Source organism: Nothobranchius furzeri, chromosome 5 (genome assembly GCF_043380555.1).
Source record: "Nothobranchius furzeri strain GRZ-AD chromosome 5, NfurGRZ-RIMD1, whole genome shotgun sequence".
In the NCBI taxonomy this organism is placed as follows: Eukaryota; Metazoa; Chordata; class Actinopteri; order Cyprinodontiformes; family Nothobranchiidae; genus Nothobranchius; species Nothobranchius furzeri.
In genome coordinates, this window is record NC_091745.1 from 57,737,682 (window position 1) to 57,763,547 (window position 25,866).

Here is a 25,866-nt window from a genome sequence, read left to right on the forward strand (position 1 = left end):
ATGAGATTCGTCCTGGGTATCTCAAGGCTATGGATGTGGTAGGGCTGTTGTGGTTGACATGTCTCTGCAACATTGCGTGGTCATCGGGTGCAGTTCCTGTGGAGTGGCAGACCGGGGTGGTGGTCCCCATCTTTAAGAAGGTTGACCTGAGGGTGTGTTCCAACTATAGGGGGATCACACTCCTCAGCCTCCCTGGAAAGGTCTACTCCAAGGTACTGGAGAGGAGGGTCCAATCAATAGTTGAATCTCAGATTGAGGAGGAGCAATGCGGTTTTCGTCCTGGCCGTGGAACTGTGGACCAGCTCTATTGAGCTCCGGACGTCACGTGACTCTCAGAGAGTAGACGCCATGTTGGCAGGCAACAAATGTAAACAAAATGAACGGGATCGGCTTGGATTTTACTTCGTCAGAGTTTACTTCACACTTTAAAACTGAAGAAATCGTTTTATATAGTCAGAAATTAAATAGACTAAACATCTCTGACCCTTATCGTGCCCCTGGGATACTTTTTAATAAACACCAGAAACTGTCAGAACGGACTTCTTACCAGACCTGGCCGGGGAACCCCTTGGGATTCCCCCGGAGGAGCTGGCCCAAGTGGCTGGGGAGATGGAAGTCTGGGCCTCTCGACGCTACTGTCCCCGCAACCCGACTTCGGACAAGCGGATGAAAATGGATGGATGGACAAATAACAGATTTACATGTAAGAAGTTTAAATAGAGTGCTGTGCTGTTTGAATGTAAAAACTGAACGCCAAGAGAAATCACTAGTCTGATTTTTTTCCGTGAAAAAAATAAATATGTCAGGCAGGAGCGTCTCAGGATCTGTCTGAGATCTGTCTCAGTGAGACAGATAATAGCAATCCAAAGTGCTTTTTATGTGTGATCTGACAATTGATCAACCACTGCTTAAAAATGAAATACAGCTTAGCCGGTTAATTGCTGTGATCATAAATCACGTAAACGGCAGCACGCAGAACTCACGAGGCAGCATTTTACATGACGTTTACTTGTTACTATGAGTAATAAGAAAGAAAAAGTCACGCCAAAATAAGTTTAGGAAGGCCACTAAGAATCGTAATAAAAGCATTTAAAATGAATACCATACACAGTTGAGGAAACGTTGGTTTAAGTACCTGATATGAAGTGGTTGCTGCATAAGTGAAAACCTTCACTCTCGGGATCCCACAGTTTCATTTCAGCCCGGTCACTAGCGCGTTTTATCACAAAGATCCAACGTTTGCGGCACTCCGGATCTTGGGGAATCCTGTAGATGGCTCATCCCTTATGTCGTCCCCGTCTGTTCTGCATCCTGGGGCACAACAAGAATCTACCATATTTCCCATTTGACTGAGTTTTCTGACAATAACAAATAGTCCATCTGCCGGCTTCTGCCTGCCAATATGGTGCATTTTCAATTTGAACTGTTGCATGCCGGGAGAAGTGACGTCAACTCCCGGAGCTCTATACCCTTACAAGGGTGATGGAGGGAGCATGGGAGTTTGCCCAACCAATCCACATGTGTTTTGTGGATTTGGAGAAGGCTTATGACCGTGTCCCCAGGGGCACCCTGTGGGGGACGCTACAGGAGTACGGGCTGGGTGGCCTTTTGTTAAGGGCCATTCAGTCCCTTTACCAGAGGTGCGTGAGTTTGGCCCGCATAGCCGATAGTAAGTCGGACCTGTTCCCGGTGAGGCTTGGACTTAGCCAGGGCTGCCCTTTGTCACTGGTTCTGTTCATAATATTTATGGACAGAATTTCTAGGCACAGCCGTGGTGGGGAGTGTGTCGAGTTTGGTGGCAGGAGAATCTCGTCTCTGCTTTTTGCGGATTATCTGGTCCTCCTTGCTTCATCCAGCTCTGACCTTCAGCTCTTGCTGGGTAGGTTTGCGGCTGGGATGCGGATCAGCACCTCCAAATCTGAGACCATGGTTCTCGACCGGAAAAGGGTGGCTTGCCAACTCCTGGTCGGGAGAGAGGTCCTACCTCAAGTGGAGGAGTTTAAGTATCTCGGGGTCTTGTTCACGAGTGAGGGTAGGAGGGATCGGGAGATCGACAGGCGGATTGGTTCGGCATCTGCAGTGATGCGGATGCTGAGCCAATCTGTCGTGGTGAAGAGGGAGCTGAGCCAGAAAGCCAGGCTCTCGATTTACTTCCGAATCCTCACCTACGGTCATGAACTTTGGGTAATGACCGAAAAAATGAGATTGCGAATATAAGCGGCCGAAATGAGTTTCCTCCGTAGGGTGGCCGGGCTCAGCCTTAGGGATAGGGTGAGAAGCTCGGACATTTGGGAGGGACTCGGAGTAGAACCGCTTCACCTCCGGATCGAAAGTTGAGTCAGTTGAGGTGGTTTGGGCATCTGGTTAGGATGCCTCCTGGACGCCTCCCTGGGGAGGTGTTTCGGGCATGTCCTGCTGGCAGGAGGCCCCCGGGTCGACCCAGGACACGTTGGAGAGGTTACATCTCCAATCTGGTCGGGGAATGCCTTGGGGTCCTGCCAAAGGAACTGGTGGAGGTGGCTGGGGAGAGGACAGTCTGGAGCTCCCTAGTAGGGATGCTGCCCCCGCGACCCGGACCCGGATAAGCAGAGGAAGATGACGACGATGACGACGACAACGATCATGCATACTTCCTGAAAAGGGGAAATCTTTAGATTGCAATTTTAAGGATTTATGCAGGAAGAATGTATAGTGAATTGCCTGTGCATGTTATTATTTGAATCATGGCCTTTAAAAAAATCCTGTTTGGTCTTCGTTATTTAAAATGGGCAGCACACATTCTACATGCCATCTCTTAGACATGATTTTTAGGTCCATGTGTCTTTACCTTTTAATAAGATTAAATATTTGCTTCTCTCAGGGAATGTAGTGTCCCTTTAATGAAGGAGTCATTAAACATATTTAAAAGAGGGTCAATTAAAAGACTGTCAAAATCTTTATAGAATTTCATGCCAAGTCTGCCCAAACCTGGGGACTTGCCAGATTGTAGTTTTTTAATTGCATCCAACACTTCCATTTCTTATATTGGAGCATCCAGACCTTTTATCTGATCCTTAGGCAAAAGGGGAGCTTAATAGAGGTAAAAGCACTTGTCCATTTTTTCAGTTATGCTTCTCTAAAAATCTGAGTTCATATTCATTTTCACAAAAATTCTTAAATTACTTGTTCATTTATGCATTCTCAAAAGTTTGTGTTCTCTGGTCATTTATGACCGAGGGGACCGTTTGGGAGTCTATTTCTTGGTTAGGTGTGCCACATACTGTACTTCCCTGTTTTATCTCGGTATTTATATAACTTTTGTTTCGAAATCACATCTGATTTTCTACTTCCCTGGTCCTTAATATGACAAGCACGCTACAATGTGCCAATACATATTTTTGTTTTAATGCAGACGAATGAGCAGCAGCCCAGTTCACACCGGGAGCATCTATGGGGCATTACGGCAGCAGCACACCTCTGCTATAGTTTGATTCACACAGAACATTTTAGGCATGCCCCAGAAGCATCTCGCTATGCTGCACCGCTAAAGATACATTTGCCAACACACTTCTGGGACGCATCAAGTTCCTAGTTCAAAGGGCTAGACAGGAAATCACACACGGTGTCAGCATAAAGCATCTGGAAAATGTCGACATAAAGATTATTTCAGAGTTACAATTTCTTAATGATGTAAACATTACATCTTTACCGGTGACCAAATGGCTTATGTGCTTTCTGCGTCTTTTGAGAGCATCAATGAGTTTTTAAGCATGGACGAAGATGCCCACTTTACAAATACAACACCAAAACTATAAAACATTTATACAACTCCCATAATAAACAACTATAGGAGTGGAGAGTAAGTCTAAAAACTTATAATTTACACAAAAAGTCTTTTTAAAGGTGTGGGACACTCGTTTAATCAATACATTTGCTGCAGGTAGTCGGATTCTGGGGGGAAAAAAGCACCAGAGCACCATTTTTAAGAACTACAAGTGAGCCACAGCTCACAGCTGAGCTGAACATGACTGGATTTGGAGTCTGACATTTGAACATCTTGCCTCGGATTGAATAACAACAACAAAACTCTACCACTGACTCTAACATTGATGTTTTATTTTCCCAAATAACACAAGACTGGAGGAGTTCTGCTGTGTGGTGGTGTTGCTAAGGCTAAAAGTAAGCTTCTGCTAACCGAGACATTCTCTGCAGTTTCCTGGACACTTAATCAACAACAGTCTTCCTCATTGCGAGTCATTATGGGTGAGCCCATTATTAAGTGACAGTGTGACATAGATCTGTTAGGCTTTTCAAATCCTTGCTTTTCACCATCTGTTTTCTATCAGAAGCTAATGCAGTAGATGTAGGAGAATTTTTTCATGTTTAGCCTGTATGAAAAACTCAGAGTGACAGTGCGTTCCACGCCTTTAAAGCAAACAAAGTAAATTCCCTGTGATAGTGTTACCTTGCGAACCCCAATCCATGGAGCATGGCACAGCCGCTCGCCATCTGACACACTGATGTGAACTGACACGCAGCGGAACATGCAAGTAAATCTTGCTACTGCCGAAACGTGCTGCAGATGGTGTGAATTGGGGGCCGGGGTAATAAATTCCTTCTCAGTTAGCTTTAATTTATAATCTAAAATCTTCCTTTACTCCTTATCCTTGTGTCTCTGTAAAGGTAGAAGACCTCTAGAACAGGCTTTTGATGTTTCCCAAGGCAAAGATAAGTGATGTCCTGAGGGTAAATAAGTTAATACAAACGGTTCAAATTCCTCTTTGAAAGAAGACAAAAACATAAAAAAGCACTCAATAAATATTTTGAACATGGAGGGTTGCAGGATTAAGTCCTGCTCAGTCTGTCACAGTCACTGTGTCTTTGAGCAAGACACTTCATCTGCCTGGCCTGCTGGTGGTGGTTGGAGGGACTGGCGCCTGTGCTTGGTGCCTCGCCTCTGTCAGTGTGCCCCAGCGAAGCTGTTGCTGCATTGTAGCCAATCACCATCAGTGTGTAAATGTGTGTGAATGACTACGTTTACATGCTGTCACGAACTCCTCCAGCTGACTGCATTCCATTCATTCCTGCCACTAACGTGGCGACTGACGTCATCACGCCGACACTACTTAAGGAAGTGCCGGCGTTTCATTCATTGCTCAGTCATCGTTTCTCACCAGACTTTGTATCGAGTCTCCAGGCTTACCAGCCCTCTAAACCCTCAAACTACACCTTCAGGAGATAACCACGCCGGCTATCTCCATCTCTCCGCGTCTGGGCAACAGAACTCTCAGTCACGCTTCAGATCTGCCAACGAACCTGACACATGCAGCCAATATCCGGGTTATGATCGGGTTAAGGTCGGTATTCGGGTTTCTGAGTTGATCAGAATAACCCGTTTACAAGCATAAATAGAAAGAGTTACCTCTAACTTGCATAACCCGATTTAAATGCAGACGTTGGGGTAGCGTCACTCACGACGTATGGACTACATCCAGACGCAATATGCCTCATTTCCGGTTCTTCTTGTTCCGGTATCCGTGAAAACAACAACATGTTTCCCGGTTCGGAAGAGATAGCGACCGCGTTTGTTTGTGCTTTAGTTTCTTCGTCACTCCAAAAGTGTGGTGGTGTGCCGCAACTCGCCATTTTGCTCCCAACTTGTTGTTTACTTCCGGTGTTCTGGCGCATACAAGACGTCTCGCTACTCAAAAGACCAAGATTCCTTGCGAACAGAGCATGCGCGGAACACACGCTTTGATGGAGATATCCCGATATGCGTTTACACTACCAAACATTCGGGTTAGAAAAGGGTTACTCCGGGTTTTTGGCGGTGTTTACAAGGACCTGCGGAACCGGGTTATTGTGAATATTCGGGTTTTAAAAGGGTTACTGGCTGCATGTAAATGCACTGAATTACTGGATTTGTTGTGGGGGTGGGGGTGGGGGTGGGGGGGGGGGGGGGGTTATTCTGGCACCCTGAGAGTTCAGACACTTCTCTTTTCTCTCCCTTATCTTTTTCTTTTTCTCCCAAGGCTCTTGTCCTGTCTGTCTACAGAGCACTTCTCTACATTCCTCCTGAAAACTCTGTTTTCATAAAATCATGGATTTGGCTAATTGGTCAACACGATTGATGAGATTTTTTCAACAATGAGAACGGAGCAGGGGGCTCCTACTTGTCCCTATGGTACACGTACACCCTTATGGTGGGGTATATATTGGATTCCTGGAGGGAGTGGAATATTATATGCCTTTCCCATCTGTCCATGGAGGACATCGAAGAGGTATGGATTTTCGGGCTGATTTCTTCTGTTTGGAGTGAGAGGATTTCTGGAATTTAAATGGGAAGATGGGGACGATTGGAGTGCAACCAGTACCCATGGAAAGTCTCAGCCGTGTGGAAACTGCTCAGACTGGAATGTTAAGATGAATCGCAAGCTAGAGTTTCTATTTGCAATCCCGGTGTTAGTGCGTAAGATGGATGTGATCTTGGAGAAAGTCAATGCACGTTATGGGCAAGCCTAAACCCAAACATTAGATTTACTGAGAGACTGGAATGATCAGTTAAAAACTGAAAGGCAGAGAGAAAATGATCTCTGCCTGACCTATACAATAATTTTTATCAGAATCTGGCACCCTGATAGCCTTGAGCTGCAAGAAGAAATAACCTCCACGAAGGGAATGCAGACAGGTGCTGTGAAAACCCGACCCACCCCCCACCCCCCCTACCCCCACCCCCCCGTGGTAGGTCTGGTCTGCCTGTATCTGCCTTTGTTCGACATGTTTGTGTGTTTAACGTTGGACAAGCTGTACTGCGGAGGCAAATTTCTATGCTTCAGGACGCTGTGGCACTGACAATAAAGTTGATTCTGATTCTGAACTCTAGAAAGTGCTATCCATCATCTCTGATAAGCATGGCACGTCTGTCCGTCTTGGCTGTCTATTGATAACTATCTTTAACTTTGGTTTAACAAAGTAGGTTGGTCCACTGATAAATAAAAGAGAAAATAAAAGAACCCAGCAGAACTTAAGTTCTACTTGTACCCTAAGCCCGCTTTTGAATTTATTTATTTGTTGATTTATGATTATGAACCCTGAAGCAGATCTGTGGACTTCAGTTCCTGTCAGTAGTCTTTTCCTTTCTGCTGTTTAAGTTTTAAACATGTTCATAAACAGTTTGGATCTCACAGCTATTAGGTACAGCAGCGTAGAGAGTATGGCAGATTTTCCTCCCTCGGCTCGTTGCTCCATATGTTGTTTCCTTCCCCTCTGAGGTATTAAACACATCATCTCAATAAGCTTTATCTGCTTGATTTAATCACCGTGCTGGAGGTGTCTCTCCCATCTGTTTGATGGCTAATGCAAAACAGTTCAGGCTTGTATAACCTGGGGACATAGAGCTCTGTGAACATCCCTGCAAATGGCTACAGCCTACAAATGGCAGCCATGAGCCCAGTTTACACACAGGGAAAAAGAGCTTTGATGCTTTTTAAGGAGCTAACCCTACGACATTTTTGCTATAACAGGTTACAATACTAATATTGTAATATTGTATTATTATAGTTCTAATTACAAACAAATGCTGACCACGCCACACCCTGATTGGCTGCTATAAGCTGAGAAGGTTTGACATCCAGGAGGGGGCAGAGTAGAGCTACTGCTCCTCAAAAGTCAACAGGTATCTTGGACTTTTGGAAACTGCTCATTTAGGTATATAATTCCTACAACCAAACACTGTTAGAAAATGGATGGGCAGCTTTTATTCACATCTGGAGTGTTTCTGGAGAAAGTAGACTCACACGACAGCACAAAAGAGTACCATTTGTAGCATCAATGCATGAGAGAAAAACAAGGCTGATAGCTAAGCAAGATTCTTAAATGCTTTAACAAAATTTCTTACTTTTGTTGACTCAGTCACCATCAGATGTGTGCTACAAGGCAAGTCAATGAAAGCTACTGTCACTTTGTGTTAAGCTGTCCTGATCTGTGATTGGCTTGTGTCCCCTTCACTTAAAGACTGAGTTCAAACATGTTTTTTTCAACACATTTGAAGTGGTCTCTAGTATAAGTGGGGGGAAAAAAAGCTCTGGCGCTCCTACTTTAGCAACTAAAAGGGAGCAAGATCTGAGTTGACCTGAACATGACAGGATTTGGAGTCTTATTTCCTGATATTCGTACATCTTGCCTCTGATTTGTTAACAGTAACACAACTCTACCACTGACTCCGTTGTTGATGTTTTATCTCCACAAATAATGTGAACCTGAGGGAGTTCTGCTGTGCTGTGAAGCTGCTAATGCCAGTGCTAGTTTCTGCTAGACAAAAGGTGCTCTGCTCTCTCCTATATGCAAAATCAACAACAGCCTTCGCGAGCCAAGACTAGTGAGTCCATGAATGCTAACTTGACAATATGACGCATAATTATCAGGCTTTTCTAGTCCGAAAATGTCCAGTTCTATTTTCTACTGGTGGCTAATCAATGAAATGGGGATAGAAGAACATTTTCACATTTAGACTGCATGTCCAATGGAGTGCCAATCACATTTAGTTTTCTCGGTGGAGCTTGGCTTTTAATGTTTTTCATCTTATAATGTTCGGTATATTAGTTTCGTTTTTATTTTAAACATGAAATAAAGAAAAGAATGGCAAGGTTTGACAACATGCAAATTTGTAGAAGAATAGAAAAAATAATGAGGTGGAAATTTTCTAGAGTTTTCACAAATTAAGGTAATGCTTTGAACAGGCCAGTGAGCTGTGTTGCAAAATACACAAAAAGGAAAAAATGATTCTCCCTTCCTGATACATGATTGGTCTGATGATGAGTGTCACATAACTTGAGTTGTGTGTGTGTGTGTGTGTGTGTGTGTGTGTGTGTGTGTGTGTGTGTGTGTGTGTGTGTGTGTGTGTGTGTGTGTGTGTGTGCGTGCACATACCTGTGTGTGTGTACCTTGAGTGGATTAATGGTACCCATGCATCAAAATTCCTGAGTGATGTGGATGGTATGCAGGGATTACATAGCAAACCCTTGGCAGGAGCAGAACTCTAAATATAGTTCCAGGCTTGTGTTTGGTTATGGTGACATGGTGGCTTATTGCAGCAATTTAGATTCTATAAAAACATCTTGGTTTCTGCCCACTCAGGTCATGTTTGTGTGAGTTTCAGTTTGAAGGAAAGCAGGTAAGGTGAGGAGGGATTGCCTGTGGGCATAAATGTTCATCTGGCTCCGACTTTGTTTATAGATTTGTTTTGTTTCCAGTTCCCATTGTGGACCCTTAGAGCTCTGTACACCCTGCATAAGTGATCACAGAAAACACAAAAAGACATTCTGAATAGGGGCAATAAAACATAAGATAATATCACCATTGAAAAAAAATCAGTCCTATTCTGCTTTACTTGGCTTGAAATTTGATTCACCTTCCGATATTTTGCTTGTTTTAAGGTGCCTGCTGCTTCCCGAGATTGTAGAATATCAGGTCCAGTCCAAAAAATTTCAGCGTAAAAAACATAATTATAATCCATTCCAGTCTGGAAGAAACAGCACAGTTAAACAGTCCGACATCAATTTACCAAATCTAAACATCTATTTCATTATCATCATAAGAAAGAGGAAGGAGTTATAAGATGTTAGTTAAAATAGCGTCATGGTCATTCTGATAATACTGTGTGAACTTTTCCCTAAAGGTAGTCAAATTTGTATGTGTGTGTGTGTGTGTGTGTGTGTGTGTGTGTGTGTGTGTGTGTGTGTGTGTGTGTGTGTGTGTGTGTGTGTGTGTGTGTGTGTGTGTGTGAGTGAGTGTGTGTGTGTGTGTGTGTGTGTGTGTGTGTGTGTGTGTGTGTGTGTGTGTGTGTGTGTGTGTGTGTGTGTGTGTGGTGAGGTGAGGTGAGGTCCTAATGACCCACTGAATTTTAAGTTTTAGTTGTTCTTTACTTTGAACACAGAGATCTAGAACAACCTAAAACCAGACGGATCATGCAGGCTGAGCATGGATATTCTACAGCAATGGAAATGATGAAGTTTTCAGTTTGGGCCTCGCTTCTGTCAGCATGAGAGTGCATGGGTACTTGTACTGATTTTAGCGGAAAAGAATAAGTGCAGGTACTCCAGTCAATGCCAGGACAGGAAGATGGTGCTATATCAAATACAGGCAATTTACAATCTAAAATCTTCTGGAAGAGGTTATTGTTATGCGTTCATGCTTGCTGTTCAACTATTACTTTAAAGCAGTGTCCCTCAGGTCCAGACCCGTCTCACCAACCTCCACTTGCAGAAGCAGTAAAACATGTTAGACCTGTTGGTTGTACCATTTAAAAACTGTGGAAAAGTCACAGTTGGTGAAAGATGACAGAACTGCGAGAAGTGGGATGTAGCTTTATCCCAGAGAGGATAATGTGTCTTTAAAAAAAAATTTTTAGCCTTTATTTAGCCAGATGAGTCGATTGAGAACTCATTCTCTTTAACAATGACGATCTGGCCAACAGACACATATTTACAAAACAGATAAGACAAACCCTACAAGATAAAAAAAATAATGACATGTAACAAAGGACTGTTCTCATGTATAACATGTACAAGCAGTCAAAACAGACTTTAAACAGTCTTTAAGTACTCAGAAGCAGGCACACTGATCAGAAACTCTTGATTGCAACTAATATTGAAGGAATGTAGGTAGTGAGCTTTAGTGATTTTTGCAGCTCATTCCAGTCGTTAGAAGCAGCAAACTGGAACGAGAAGCGGCCAAAGGAGGCGTGAGCTTTAGGAATAACCATAGAGATTGTTACTGGAATGTAAACTGTGCTGGTTGTTGGAAGTGATGAGTAATGAGCAAAGATATGACGATGTTCTAGAGATGATTGTTTTGTATATGAATTGATACGAATGTAACAACCTGCTGGAATGGAGTGATGGCCAGTTAACGAGTGAGTATGGATCACAATGATGAGTAGTGAAAGGGGCACCAGTGATGAAACAGATTGCTGAGTGAAAAATGACATCGAGTTTATGAAAAATATTTTTAGAAGAAGTCCTATAAATGATGTCACTGTAATCTAATATGGGAAGGATAGTCATTTTGACCAAGGCTTGCTTTGCAGAATGAGCAAAGGATGACCTGTGGTGGTCTAGAAACCCAATTCTCGGCTCGACCTTAAAAAGTTATTTATTAATGTGAACATCAAATGAAAGTGTGCTGTCAAGCCAGACACCCAAATACGTATAGGAACTAACAAGATGTAGTTCTGTAAACAATACTAGGGTGGCAAGTTGATTGCGGTAAGTTACGACTGAAGATCATGAACTTTGTTTTACTTGTGTTTAAATGAAGATGAAGGTTGGAGAAGGCATGTTGAAGACTATTAAAGTCATGCTGCAGAGGACGACGTTATATTCAGGGAAGAACTGCATGAATATAAAATAATGCCATCTGCATATAAATGTATATGAGAACTGTCAACAGCGTGAACAATGTTATTAATATATATTTTGAATGAGGTTGGACCCAGTATCGACCCTTGAGGAACGCCAATATATAGAAGTAGTGGAGCGGATTCATAACCCTCTATTCTCACTGTTTGTGTACGGCCTAAGATATAACTTCCAAACCAAGCCACATATGTTTGAGAAAGTCCTTTATGTTTGAGCCTGCTAGGTAAGATGTTATAGTCTACAGAGTCAAAGGTTTTAGCTAAGTCAACAAACACAGCCACACAATATTCCTTATTGTCAATGGCACACATGATGTCATTTAGCACTTTGTGTTGAAGAGACACATCCATTGCCAGTTATGAAGGAGGACTGCATGGGGGTAATAATACTGCTGGAGCCCGAGCCCGGGACCCAGCGACCCGGGACCCAGGGGCGACCACCCCCGCCGGGGACCCAGCAGAGCCCAGGGACCCAAACCCCACCAGGCAGATGCCAAAAATCTTAAACCCCCTGACCCGGGAGCCACGAATACTCAGGCAGACCAAGGCACCACACCCCACACCAGGTGTGGCAGGGGGAGGGGAGACAAAGATCTATATCATCAAAAGAAGTCCCAGGAGAGGGGAGGAGTCAAATGCCCCATCTGACATATACATTCATACACAAACACAGTCACACACTCCCTCCCTCATGCTCACACATGCACATACAACCCAAGACTTACAAAAATGCATGCCGGACACCCACTCATGCTCCCCATACACACCCTATTCACTCTGGTCCCGGTACTGCTGCACATTGGGTACAACCATCACCGGTTACCAGAGTTTGACCCTTTCTGCTGGGTGTGCTGATGAGCAGGATCCCCCGCCCAACGCTGAGCACAGCAACCCACCACCCCAGACCCCAACCAGACAGCCAGATCTCCCACCTAGCCTAGAGCCCCAGGAAGCCAAGTGACAACAGAGGTGTGCTAAGACCCCTAGTCTCCCTCCGCCTGCTCCAATATAGTGTTGTGTGTTGATGAGGTGTATTCCATGGCTGTGGTGAGTGGGCAGTGTGAGCATTGTCTGGCCTATGCCAGCTGATGCCACCGCACCACCCCACTTGCACCCACAGCCCTTGGCGTCTAAGTGCAGTTTAAAATTGGAAGTGGGCACCGGCACTCGGGAGGAGGCTGAGAAATCCCCCTGCCAAGTACCGTTGAATGTGCTGACTCCCAAGGCCCTAAGTGTGTGTTTGTGTGGAATGTCGTCAGTGGAAGTGTATATGGTGCAAATAAAATTGGGGGGCAGGTTGCCACAGAAATGCGGAAATGGGGTCCATACCCGCACTCCCTGACTTGTCCACCCCCCAAGGTCCTATGTGCATGTTTGTGTGATGATGTGAGGTAGCAGGAGGAGAGAAATATGCGGGGATGGGGAGGAATGGCTGGTTGGGCTTAGCCCTCCAGGGAGCCAGCTCCCCCACTGGCCCCAATAGGCACCTCTGTTGTCAAAATGCCACCCAGGGAATGGAGACCCCAGGCCATCCTGCCAGGGCCCAAAGCAGCAGCATTACAGAGCCTCACGGAGCCCGAGGGCACCAACCCAGCCCCAACCCAGCAGAATATCTATGTCCATCCCTGCATTTGCACAAATTCCAGAATATATAAGACATAAGACATCCAGGTAAGGTTGGGTCCTCCCCCTCCTGGATCGCCTCCTCCCCTGTGATGGGACAGCAGAGGAGCCAAGGTCTACCCGAGGCCCCTGAACCCACTGGTGGCCAGGCACTGCTGCATGTTCCTGCCTTCTTCCCGACAGCAAACTTGTCAGGACCCGACCCTCAAGGCCCCGCCCACATCCCCACATGGGGCCAGCCACCCTCACCCCAAGCCCCCAGGCCCCCACCCAGACCCGCCCAGGGGCAATGCAGCTGCCAGGCAGTGACCCATGGCCGCCGCCAAGACCTCCAAGGGGCCCCACTCACAACCGCCAGTAGTCCACCCCCAAGGCAACCCAAGCACCTACAGTCCCAGACACCCCCAGTGAACCCACCTCCAGGGAACATCCGGATACTCCAAACTCAGACCCCCCCCCCCCCCCCCCCCACACACACACACACACACACATCATCCCGCAGGACAACTACAATGTTCCCCCATCATCGCAATGTGATGGAACCGATCAAAGGAGCCCAGAGAGATTGATTTGAAGTGGAAGCAGAGGCTAAATCAAGTGCAATATGATCTAACAAAAGATTTCTATACTGGTTAATGCAGAGAGTTTCTCTATTTTTCCAATTCAAGAGGATGGTTTTCTTAGCGATGCATATGGCAGTCAGAACCACGTGAACCAAAGATGTTTCAATCGGGACATCGTCCAGGTTTCCCAGTAAACAAAGAGAGGGGGTGGTTGGGATATGACATTTCAGATACTTTGACAGGTTTTCACATACTCTACCCCAAAATTCCTGGACAGGTGGACAGGACCACAGTGCATGAATGTAATTGTCAGGAATGTTGTTTGTGCAGTGTGTACAGGTGTCAGATGACACAAACCCCATCTTGAACATCCGATGACCTGTATAGTGTACTCTGTGTAGAATTTTGCACTGAATTTATTGTAAATTGGAGTGTCAGATCATTTTAAAAGTTTTTTAACATGTTTGGGACCAGAAGTTCTGGCCAAAGCTGACTGATAGATCCACCTCCCATTTTTCAATAGGGAATGCTGTTCTATCGTCTATTTTGGACAGTGTCTTATATACTTTAGACAGTAGTTTGGGGGGTTTGAGAATATAGAAGTCAAATACCCTTGGTGGTGTTTGTAATTCTATTTTATTGAGCTTAAATTTTTGTTTGACTACAGATTTAATTTGAATAAAGGTTTTTGATCAGCAGACTTAATATTATTACAAGAGTGTTACGGCCGCTGCCGTTTTGGAGCCCAGTGGTGTGCTGCGCTCCATTCCCTGTTCAGCAGCAGCAGCAGCAGCACAGCACCGTGGACAGCTACAACTTGGGAAGCTGTCCGTAATTTCAGGACCATGGACAGCGCCAGAGCAGCAGTCACGCCAGCTGGGGCTTTGCATCTCATCAGCTGGCTCTTCAAAAGCAGCCAGCTGGAGCTCAGCAAGGGAGAGAAATGTTTGGTTGTTGCAGCAGCAACGTGTGGTTTTCTCCCCTTGGTGGTTACCTTGTGGACTTTTAGTGATTTAAACCTGGTTGTAGTTGCTTTCTTGTGAAGAAACAACTTTAGGACTTTTGTGCATGTTTTGGGATACGTTAAGTTAAACTGGTAAACTTTTGGGTTTTGGTGTGTCTTTTAGACCATCTTTTGGCAAATTACCAGGTGGGGATTTCTCCCCTTTTGAAGTCTCTGAGTTCCTGAGCTATTTTAGTGGTTTGGACACTTTTGGTTAATTCAGTGTTTTTGTTTGGTTTGTCTTTCAGGCAAACCTTTTTGTTTAACTAACTTGGAGGGTTTTTTTGCCCCTTCTTGAGTTCAAAGCCTTTTAAATAAAGGCGATTTATTTTAGGATTGATAGCGGTTGGTCCTTTGGACCTTTTCAGTTAATTAACAATTAAAACTTGGTTAATTTCTTGGTAAGGGTTTTTTTTGTCCCTTCTTTTGGGTTTCCTTTTCTTTTTAATAAAACCTTTGAAAATACAAGGACACTTTGAGTTTGGTTTTGCTTAGTCAAGCCTTTTTCTCCCCAATAAGGGTCACTTCTCGTTATACTGGTCCATCTTATGTTTATTCCCCTCTCCTTCCTAGCTGAGCCCACAGAGGGTTGTAACAAGAGACTCATAGATCTGCCACATCTGCAGATGAACTTAAAGCACCTGAGTTTCCCAGCATGTTCTCTGCCTGCTGTAACTCTAGGCAAAGAGGGGTAGCTATTTTAATACACAAAAACATCAATTGCACAGTATTGGAAACAGTCTCTGATCCAGAGGGTAGATTTATAATGTTAAAAATATCTGTACAGAATCCAAGCTTATGTATTGTCAGCATATACTGTCCAAATATTGATGACCCTTCATTCTTCATATTTTTTTCTCTGTACTCTCTGAACACTTAGACTGTCCACTTATACTTGGAGGCGATTTAAATTTTTGGATGAACTCTTTAACAGACAGGCTCAGTACAGCTGGGACTCAGCACAATTGGCAATCCACTAATATAGTTAAACAGTACATGAGTGATTATGGGCTTTGAGATGCATGGTGATCTCTTCATCCTAACCGTAGAGAATATACTTGTTTTCACATGTCCATCACTGTCATTCACATTTGGATTAAATTCTAGTCAGCATCTCATTGTTGGATGACATTTCAGACACTGAGATACACCCCATAGTTGTCAGCGACCATGCTCCGGTTTCTTTAACTCTGGTAAACAAGAAGACAATCCCACCAAGCAAAAACTGGAAGTTTAATACATCACTGCTTAAAGATGAAGGTTTCATAGATTTTGTTTAAAAAGGAGTGGGCTTTATATTTAGAACATAATGACCTGTCTGGAACATCAGCATCTGTTCTCTGGGAGGCAGGAAAGGCAGTGATGAGAGGTAAAATAATCTCTTTCTCATCACATAAGACAAAAAACAGAAAACAAACGTATTCAGGAGTTAGAGGAAATCGTTAAGTCTTTAGAGGCATCCACAGAAGAAGAGTTAATGAGCAAGTTACGTAAAGCTAAATTAGAACTTCATGGAATTATTGACAAAAAGACACAATTTTTAGCAACAAGACTACGAATAGAAAACTTTGAACATAGCAATAAATCAGGTATTTTTTAGCTAGCCAGTTAAAAATTAATAAAAAGAAAATTACCATATCTGCTGTTAAAGACTCAACCGGGAATATAGTTTATGACCCTGAAAGCATCAACAACACTTTCAGTGACTTTTACCAAACTTTGTACTCACCACAGATAAACCCATCAGATAACGAGATCAATGAGTTCCTTGACAGGATAACACTTCCTAAATTATCAGACAGCCAAGTTACAGTCTTGGACTCGCCACTAACATTAGCGGAGCTCTAGGAAGCCCTTAAATCCATGACTAATAGGAAAGCTCCAGGTCCAGACGGGTTTCCAGCAGAGTTCTACAAAGAATTCTGGATCATTCTGGCTCCAATATTTTTCAGAATGGTGAGGGAAATCGAAGAGAGTGGCAGATTACAGCCAAACATGAACTCAGCCAATATTAGTCACTTGTTAAAACCAGGCAAAGACCCTGCATTTCCTACCAGCTATCGCCCAGCTTCTCTTATTAATGTTGATCTCAAAATAATTTGTAAAGCCCTGGCATCAAGATTAGAAAAGGTAACCCCCTTCATAATACACCCTGACCAAACTGGTTTCATCAAGGGTAGACAGTCATCCACTAACTCACGTAGATTACTTAATTTGATAGATTTCTCTTAAGCCCTTTTCAGATAGACATTCTGGAACATTTGTGGACAATTCAATCCGGTTTTTAACCGGAACTGTGTTTTCAGACACACCACTTCTGTACCGGAACTTGTCCTTTTGGCTGCGTTCACACAGCAGGGAAAAGTTCCAGATGTCTGACGGCGGCGGGGTGGTGGTGGTGGTGGGGGGGGGGGGGGGGGGGGGGGAATCGGACTCATGGTAAGAAGAAGAAGAAGAAAATATTTCCATAGCGCCTCTCAAGATAAAAATCACGAGGCGCTTAAGCATAATTCTGCGCACACAAAGACGCATAAGAGACCTGGATGATGAAGCTCAATGGTTAAAGGAATCACTGAAGCGGTGTGAAGCGCTCCGTCGCGCGTCTAGGCGGTACCGTAGGAGGCGAGCTGCCATGGTTCGCCGCATGCTACAGTAGCGGGCTATCTAGGTGCGCACAGCGTCCCCCTGTCCCCTCCTCCTCCCCCTCTCCCTTGTCCGGAATTCTACCTCACCAGTCTAAAGCAGCCACCATGTCCGTAACAAGTCCGGGCCTGTTACTAGAGGCTTCGTCCGGATAAATTCCGGAACATGTTATCCGGATGTTTGTATTCAGACACAAAGGTCTTACAGACAGAGTCCGGAACATTTCCGTTTTTCATGGCCTGTCTGAAGGAGGCTTTACAGTCTTACAGTAGAAACATAGAAACTAGTATATTATCTCTAGATGCAGAAAAGGCTTTTGATAGAGTTAACTGGAAGTTGTTATTTGCAACTTTACATAAATTTGGGTTTGGGAACTTCTTCATAAACATGCTACAAACATTATACAGTTCACCAACTGCACGTGTCAGGACGGACGACCAAATATCAGCTAGCTTCTGTCTTCAGAGGGGGACCAGGCAGGGATTGCCCACTCTCCCCCTCACTGTTTGCTATCTTTATTGAACCACTAGCAGCAGCAATTAGGCAAACAACAGGTATTAAAGGGATAAAGTGTAAGAAAATAGAACATAAGATCAGTCTTATGCAGATGATGTTTCACTCTTTCTCCAGAATTCTCAATCCTCTCTCTCTCATTCAATATAACTGATAAACTCTTTTTCAAAAGTTTCAGATTACTCTATAAACTGGTTAAAATCCACAGTTCTACCAATTAATTTCTCTTTTGTCAATTTACTTAATACACAATTGGAGTCAGGGAATATCACATACCTGGGAATTAATGTCTCTCCCAAGTTAGCAGATCTAACCAAACTAAACTACATCCCACTTTTAAAGAAAGTGGAAGATGATCTTGTAAGATGGAAATCCTTACCGATATCACTCATGGGGAGGGTTGCTACAATTAAAATGATGGTCTTACCCAGAATAAATTACTTATTTTCAATTATCCCAAACAAACCACCAGCTGACTGGTTTAGATATCTGGACTCCTCAATTACCAAAGTCCTTTGGCAGGATAAACCTCCACGAATTAGCTTAAAAATGCTTCAGAAGACCAAAGACAGAGGAGGACTGGATCTACCCAATTTTTATTATTACTTCTTAGGCAACAGGCTGCAATATATACCAAGATGGTTGCAAGATACCCCACTAGATGAGTCCTGGTTAGACATAGAACAGACACTTTGCAATATGATAGAGCTTTCAGACTTACCATTTATTAGCTCAAGCAGAAGAAAACATGAAGGCTTCAAAAGTATTAGTATCAGCACCTCTCTGACAGCATGGTGGGAGTATCTTAAAACGACAGAGTCTTTACCAGTACCATACAGACGCACACCTATCTGGAATAATCCTGATATTTTGCAAAATAATAAAATTATGAACCTTCTGGACTGGAAAAATAAAGGAAACCTACACCTGGAACACATATATGAAGGATAGAATAGTCTCCCAATTTGGAATAGATAAGAATAGCTTTTTAGGATACCATCAAATTAAATCTGTAGTCAAACAAGACTAACTTTAAACACTCTGTGTACTGATGAACTAGGTGGATTGAGATGTGAGATGAATGATGTATATGTGTGGAATGTTGTTTTCAGAACCTCGTATCCGGAGAAGCATTTAGTTCTGAGTGGGAGTGAATGTTTTGCTCTAAACTTTAGTTGGAGATTTATAACACACATGAAACGCCATCTGTCTGTCTACATACCCCAGGGGAAGCCTCCGATTAGATTCAGAATGTCGAGGTCCTTAGGACCCTCCTTGGTGCCGAAGCCGTTAGAAAAGCAGCGGTGATCAGTCTTGTCTCGGAATGCTTCCAGGTCACGACAGGTTATTATTGGTGTCAGCAAGACCCTGAAGGGGTCGTGAGGTTCAGCTTTTATTCTGAATGAACCGTTGCGGTCAGTTGTAACGTGCAACAGATTTTATCCAGCTTGTCGAGCAAAGTTCTTTCTGCTGAAGAGGAAGTTCGGATAGCCTGTCCAAACTTCTCTAGAACGCTTTGAACTGAAGTAAAGGTGACTTGGAATAGTTTTTATAATTGTCATATTTTGGTTTACTGGCGAATCAGAATTTGACATGCAAAAGAGGGCTTATACAAACACCACAGAAACCCACGCCTCACGTCACAAATGAAGGTTCTGATTGGATCAGACAAAAGGAAATGTGTCATGTGACTTTAGCATTACTCTGTGTCATCACGTGTCTAGTGCAGCTGTCCAAGATCATAATTACTTGTAAAATACTACTGATCTGAATTATAATATCAGGTAATAACATTGCCATTTCACAGATTGATTGAACATTGGATTCACATTATAATTGGCTATAACAAACACTGTTTGATTATGTATTTATCAAGAGAGTTCTCCGTCTTGTCTTGAGCTGTAAAGAGGTGAAGCAGTTCAGATGAGCAGAGGCATGAAAGGCCTTGGCCAATATCTCATGTAGATTAGGCCTGTGTCAGAGACATTATGTCTCCACTCGAGCAGACGCAGCAGAGCAGGACCTGTAGGTCAAAAACAGGACATTTCATGATGCTACATATCCCCCCTTTTCAAGGGCATGGTGGCCCAGGCAGAGACCACCTGATGCTGAACAAACCAGGGGCCCGAAGGACTCCGTCGAGAAAGCAAGGTGTAATTTCCCAGGCAGAGGCCAAAAGTGCTGAGGAACGAACCCCACACTGAAGGACAGTCGTGGATAATTTCCTTTGGAAGAGGTTAAATCAACAGTCAGCAGATCATTAATATAGCCACGTGAAGGGAAGTATTTCAAGCAACAGCAGAACCTTGTATCTCCACAAGGAGGGAATAATTCAAACAGTAATTTGATCCTTGTAATAGCACTTAGCGTAATCCAGAGTAGGAAGAAGACGAGCAGGCAATGGATCAGGTCCCAGCGAACAAAGTATCCCAGCAGCCATAGCCGGAATCATCAGACGTCCAGGTCCAACGAGCCGGAACACCAAGCAGCAAGCTACACTTTAATTATTTTACAGGTTATTGCTCACACAGACGAGTATTGGTGAGTGGCTGCGTTTGACTGTTGATGCTCCGTGTGTGTTTTTATTTCCGCACTGAGAAAGCTCACCTCACTCCACCCGGAATTTGTTCTTTAAAACAAAGCTTCCTCTATGCCATATCATTCACTACAGGATGAAAATCTTACATAACTGCCACAGAGTAAATGCTTTTGTTCAAATTTTTGCCGCTGCACACTGGGTGTGAGGCAAGGGGGTGTGTGAGGCAGGCTGCAGAGAAGTAGCGACAGACAGCTGGTGTGATCAGCTCTGAAAAGGGTTGATCAGAATTTGCAGATCACAAGTTTTTTGCACGGAGATCGGTGGCAGATTCCGACTTTCAGGCAACAGACTGGGAATCGAAACCAGGAATCAAAATAAAAATATTTAAATGAATATAAAAACTGACAGTATCGGTTCCAATCGATGCTCAATGCCCAACCCTATAGGTGAAAGTTGAGAATAAATTTCAGTGGTCATGTGTGTCTGAGCAGGAACATATCAAAAACATGACCTGTCTGTTAGAGCTACAAGGTTATTTGAGTGTGTGGTTCAAGTTGTGCCATTCAGCTTTTTACAGACGGGACGTGGGAGCAGGGACTGGATTTATAGCTTATTTAGAGCTTCTGGGATGCACCTAGAAATTGCCGCATCGCTGCTGGTTTGAAACACTCCATAGGCTATCATGGATTCTATTTGAAGCAGTGGTGTTCCACACTTCTGATGCTTTCAGTGTGAAACCGGGGTTAGAAGTTGAGAATTCCAAAATAAATAGTTGAGTCCTTTAAGTGAAGATGCACTTTGTAAGACTGAGATGTGGTCAAGTGTGGTTACTGCAGTCCAGTCCATTTGTTCAGCAAAAAAATTACCCTCGCACTTCCAGAGAACATAAAAGATAAAGTCAGAGTTCAAAAACTCTTCAGCTTCACTCCCCATCTTGACTGATCTGACCGGATTGGTTTGGAACTTTTTGTACTCCTTCTTTTCGTAGGCCCGCCCACATTATCAAAAAAAATGTGGGAGAAAGCTATTCCGCAGTCTGATAGGATTGGGCCTCATAGCGTCTGCCGGATGGAAGGAGAGAAAAGAGTCCAGGTGAGGGATGTGAGGGGTCACCAAGCCCCCACAATGCGGCTCAAAAATTGAGTCCAACCCGGAAGTACCAACATTTGCAGTTCCACCCTCATCCGCTGGGGGCTGGTGTCAGAAACGAGCAAATCCTCGTTGACTCCCATGTTGAAAATACCAATTTCACAGCAGAAATAAACATGTTTACAGCCGGGTACCAAAACATGTTTTTTGTTTAAATGATCTAGTTTACACTCATGACAACTCTGAGGGGGGTGAATTTTTTTCTCACTCGTCTGTTTAAAAGTATTAAAAGCCTAAAATTCTGTATAATTAATTAGCATCAGATCCACGTGACCGCAGAGCTACCTCCGTGGAAAGGCCTCAGTAGAGCCTCGGTCTGGCTTGGAAACTGCTCCGGGATTTTGAGTCTCTGTGTGTGTGTATTCTTTTTTGGATATTTTTTGTGCAATTGTTGGACAAAATTAGTTAATTGCACTAATAGAGCGTCCAAGGAGTCTCCACTTCATTTTTTCGGTAAGTAAAATTATGTTTATGTATTTTAGGTCACTGCCGAGCTGAGCTTAGATTTTAACATGTACTGTTTAACCATTAAATTTAAATGTTATAGGGTAAAACCCAGTGCATTTAACATAATGCTGCACTTTAGAAAATGGGTTGAAATATAACATGGCGGAGCTGAGTTCCGACTATCGGCTTGTGGAGATCTCGGGAGAACGATGTTTTACACCCGTTTCTCCCCTCCCCGCAGCCCGGCGCATCTCTGTCTGATCGCGGCTTCTGTCTGCTGCGCAGGCTGCCAGCTGGTTCTCCCCGCAGCTCGGCGCATCTCTGTGTGATCGCGGCTTCTGTCTGCTGCGCGGGCTGCCGGCTGGTTCTCCCCGCAGCTCGGCGCATTTCTGTCTGATCGCGGCTTCTGTGTGCTGCACGGGCTGCCGGCTGGTTCTCCCCGCAGCTCGGCGCATTTCTGTCTGATCGCGGCTTCTGTGTGCTGCGCGGGCTGCCGGCTGGTTCTCCCCGCAGCTCGGCACATCTCTGTCTGATCGCGGCTTCTGTCTGCTGCACAGGCTGCTGGCTTTTGAAGCTCTGGATGGAAACTGATTTTTTCCACCCGTTCTCCCCTCCCCGCAGCTCGGCGCATCTCTGTCTGATCGCGGCTTCTGTCTGCTGCGCGGGCTGCCAGCTCGTGGAGCTCTGGGATGGAAACCTTTCCAGCCGGTTCTCCCCAGCGGCAGCTCTGTGCATCTCAGATCGCAGAGGCGCTTGTCTGCTGTGCGGCTGCCAGCTTGAGGAGGTCTTGGAGACCTCTGTGTTCCACCCGGTTTTACCCAGCGGTCAGCTCTGGTGTTGTGCACAGTTAACTCCGTTGTAGCTAGGTTGCTACCTCCATTAGCTTAGCTCCCACCTCCGCGTTAGCTTTGGGTTAGCTTCAGGTTAGCTTGTAGCTAGTTCGACCGGGTGTCGTCAGTTGATCCCAGCCTTACAGCCCCACCCTCAGCTCCACCTCTCTTCCCTTTTGTGGAATTGTCTGGGCTTGACGGAACCTGTGACACAGACGGTCAAAATGGCGGTGGTGACCACCTCCCATTAAGCCTCAAAAACGTGTTATTGGAGCCTATGGAAATGAATTGTCCAGTATATATGTCGATGGGGGTCACGCACAATGCTGGAGGCCTTACTGATGCAACAGTTGTGGAAGATGTCCTGTAACATAGGGAGAGGTGTTCCAATGACCTTGGTTGCTGTTTTGCAGAGATTGCCAACATGGCAGTGGCTGAACCACATGAGAATACAGCTGGTCAGAATGCTCTTTGTGGTGCACCTGTAGAAAGTAGTGAGGATGGGAGGAGGGAGGTTGGCCGTCTTCAGGTGTCTTAGGAAGTGAAGTCGCTGCTGGGCTCTTTTGGTGATGGAGATAGTGTTAGTGGACCAGGTGAGGTCATCTGAAATGTGAACTTCCAGGAACTTGATGCTGTTTACAGTCTCTACCATGGAACCACAGATGCTAAGTGGAATGTGGCTGGAGTGGATCTTCCTGAAATTGATGATCATCTCCTTGGTTTTGACCACATTCAGTGACAGGTTGTTCTATCTGCACCAGAGCACCAGCTGCTGATATTCATCTCTGTATGATTGTATGATTAACTCATTCGCGTCATTGTTGGTCCTTTGCAAGTTGCTTGAGATATTTTTAGAGCCAACTATTTGCTTCTAATTCACCATTAGCATTATTAGCTCAATGTTAGCTTCTAGCCTGCTTCAGCCAATATTAGACTAAAACAAAGAGACGAACTGGATTTTTAAGGGTACAAAAAATAACTTTAGGGTTATGTCTGTTTATTGGCTTTGGTTCTTTAAACAACTCTGGAGCTTTTTGCCTGTCAGTGTTGATGCCTGCACTGCTGCATTAGCTTGCTGCAGTATAAACTGTAACTACATCCTGCGTTCACTTTTTCTTTAAAGGAGAAACCCTGGCAAAAGACTGAAATCTGTTTCCTTCCAATGTGACCGAGACATTAAACTGTTTTGTGATTATTTCACGGCAGAATTCTTACAAATTGCACCTTTAATCACAAACTAAAACCATCTATATCAAACTTACCTTAAAGAAAGTCATAGTGGAGCCATCTTCTACCACTCCATATTCTATTCTGGTCTGCTTGGCCAGATCATCAGCAGAGTCGATGGGTGACTCCATCCTCTCCACAGTGAGGAAGGCAGCCAAGTTAGCCGTGTATGAGGAGATGATGATAAGAGTGAAAAACCACCAGATTCCTCCCACAATTCTGGTGGAGAGAGCTTTAGGCATGAGCTCAGATCCTAAATGAGAGGAGCACAGGACATAGTGAGGCTGGAGGGCTTTGAAGACCAGTTCTGTGCATCTGCTGTTTGAACCCCTTACAGTGTGTTAGTGGACCAAATAGGCAGTGCCACTGTGGCTATTTGGTCTCACAATAGTTCTGAAACTTTTGTGTCTGGTGGATTTTTTAGGGTGGTTTTGGGTGCCTCCAAACAAAACTAAACTTAATCTTTTGTTCTTCGTAACCTCATGCAATCCTGTGATTTACTGTTTTAGTCATGAACTGGAGCGACAGGGGAAAACAAGTCAAACTGAGCCAGTTGGACAGGTTTTATTTGGGCAGCTTCTAAGATGATGAGTGCAATTCAACTCCAGTGTTTTCTGATAACACGTTGCATTCATCTTACCATCAATGCTGGTCAAGTTGCATCGTCCTATGTGGCTCACTTGTCCCCAAACATCAGCGACCCATCTCCATGTTCAGGGCCGAAATATGATCAAAAAGGCCTCTGGGCACAAAGTGTTTGACCCCCCCATTTTCTTCCTCGTTCATCCACACTCCCTCACCTGCATGCAACCATTGGCCAACCAGAAACTCACTACCCCCTCGACCTTAAAACATTCCTATCATTTAAACAATGTAAAGTTCTAAAGATTTTTAAAGTTGTTAAAGGGACTGAAGTGACTGGGGAGGCACAATGTCATCACTGATGAAACACTAAATAAAAATAATAAATAAATAAATAAATAAATAAATAAATATTCATCTTAAAATATAAAACTTAATTAAAATACATACTGTATTGACCTGAATAAGACAAGGTTATTTCGTTGAAAATAATTTTAAAATGTGGGGTCGTCTTATAGCTGAGGTCTAACCACAGCGGAGGGTGCCAGGCTGTACGTTCTCAACAGGAGAAAAAAATGGAGACGAGCGGTCCGGAGCAGAGTGGACCGAAAGTGGGGCAAGTTAACAAGCTATAAGGCAGAGTTATGCAAATTTTTATGATGACAGTGGTCAGTTCAGCAGAGGCATCAAACATTGCATTGCATTGGATGGCGGTGAGGATGACGTTCTGGGAGCAGTCGGCAGGTGTAGCGATCTGACACCCATCTACAGCGGGACTGCAGCAGCATGAGAGTGAGTGAGTACAGCGAGGCAGAGGACGTCTGTATAAAAGCCTCATTTGACTTTTGATTTCACGTGTCATCAAATTTCTGATAGTTTGCATTAAAATTGTATTTTTGCTCAGTATTTGTTCTCGAATTTTCAACAAAAATTGTTTATTTAAAAAGTCTTTTCCTGAAGATCAGTCTTGGAAAGGGGTCATCCTATAAGCGAGGTCGTCCTATATTCGGGTCAATACGGTATTTATAGTAAATAAAGATTACAAAAGGTATGAATACCTTGGTAAAATAAGAGCAAACTGTATAAATCAGGGATGAACAACTCCCTTGCCCGATGACTGGTGTCCAGCATATTTTAGTTGTTTCCCTGCTTCAACACATTTGACTCACTTGTTCATCAAGCTCTGCAGAAGCCTGTTGCTCACCAGCTGGTTAAAATCAGGTGTGTTGAAGCAGAGAAACAACTAAACATGCTGGATACCGCCCCTCAGGAAAGGGAGCTGTCTACACCTGGTATAAATCCTTCACCCAACCAGTAGCCATGAATGAAAGTAAAGCTTTGTGAGAAAAACC

General features: G+C 44.1%; 1 protein-coding gene across 5 annotated transcripts in view; it reads right to left on the reverse strand.

The window, feature by feature from the left end:
- Positions 1-25,866, reverse strand: part of grik2 (glutamate receptor, ionotropic, kainate 2) — a 299,000-nt gene that overhangs the window by 60,600 nt on the left and 212,534 nt on the right. For 4 of the 5 annotated variants that reach the window (XM_070550946.1, XM_070550947.1, XM_015949505.3 and 1 more), the window contains one exon: positions 23,968-24,185. The exons of the other annotated variant lie outside the window; for it this stretch is intronic. In XM_070550946.1, coding sequence (XP_070407047.1) covers positions 23,968-24,185 — 218 coding nt within the window. The remainder of the gene's footprint in view (positions 1-23,967; positions 24,186-25,866) is intronic. 5 annotated transcript variants of the gene reach the window in all.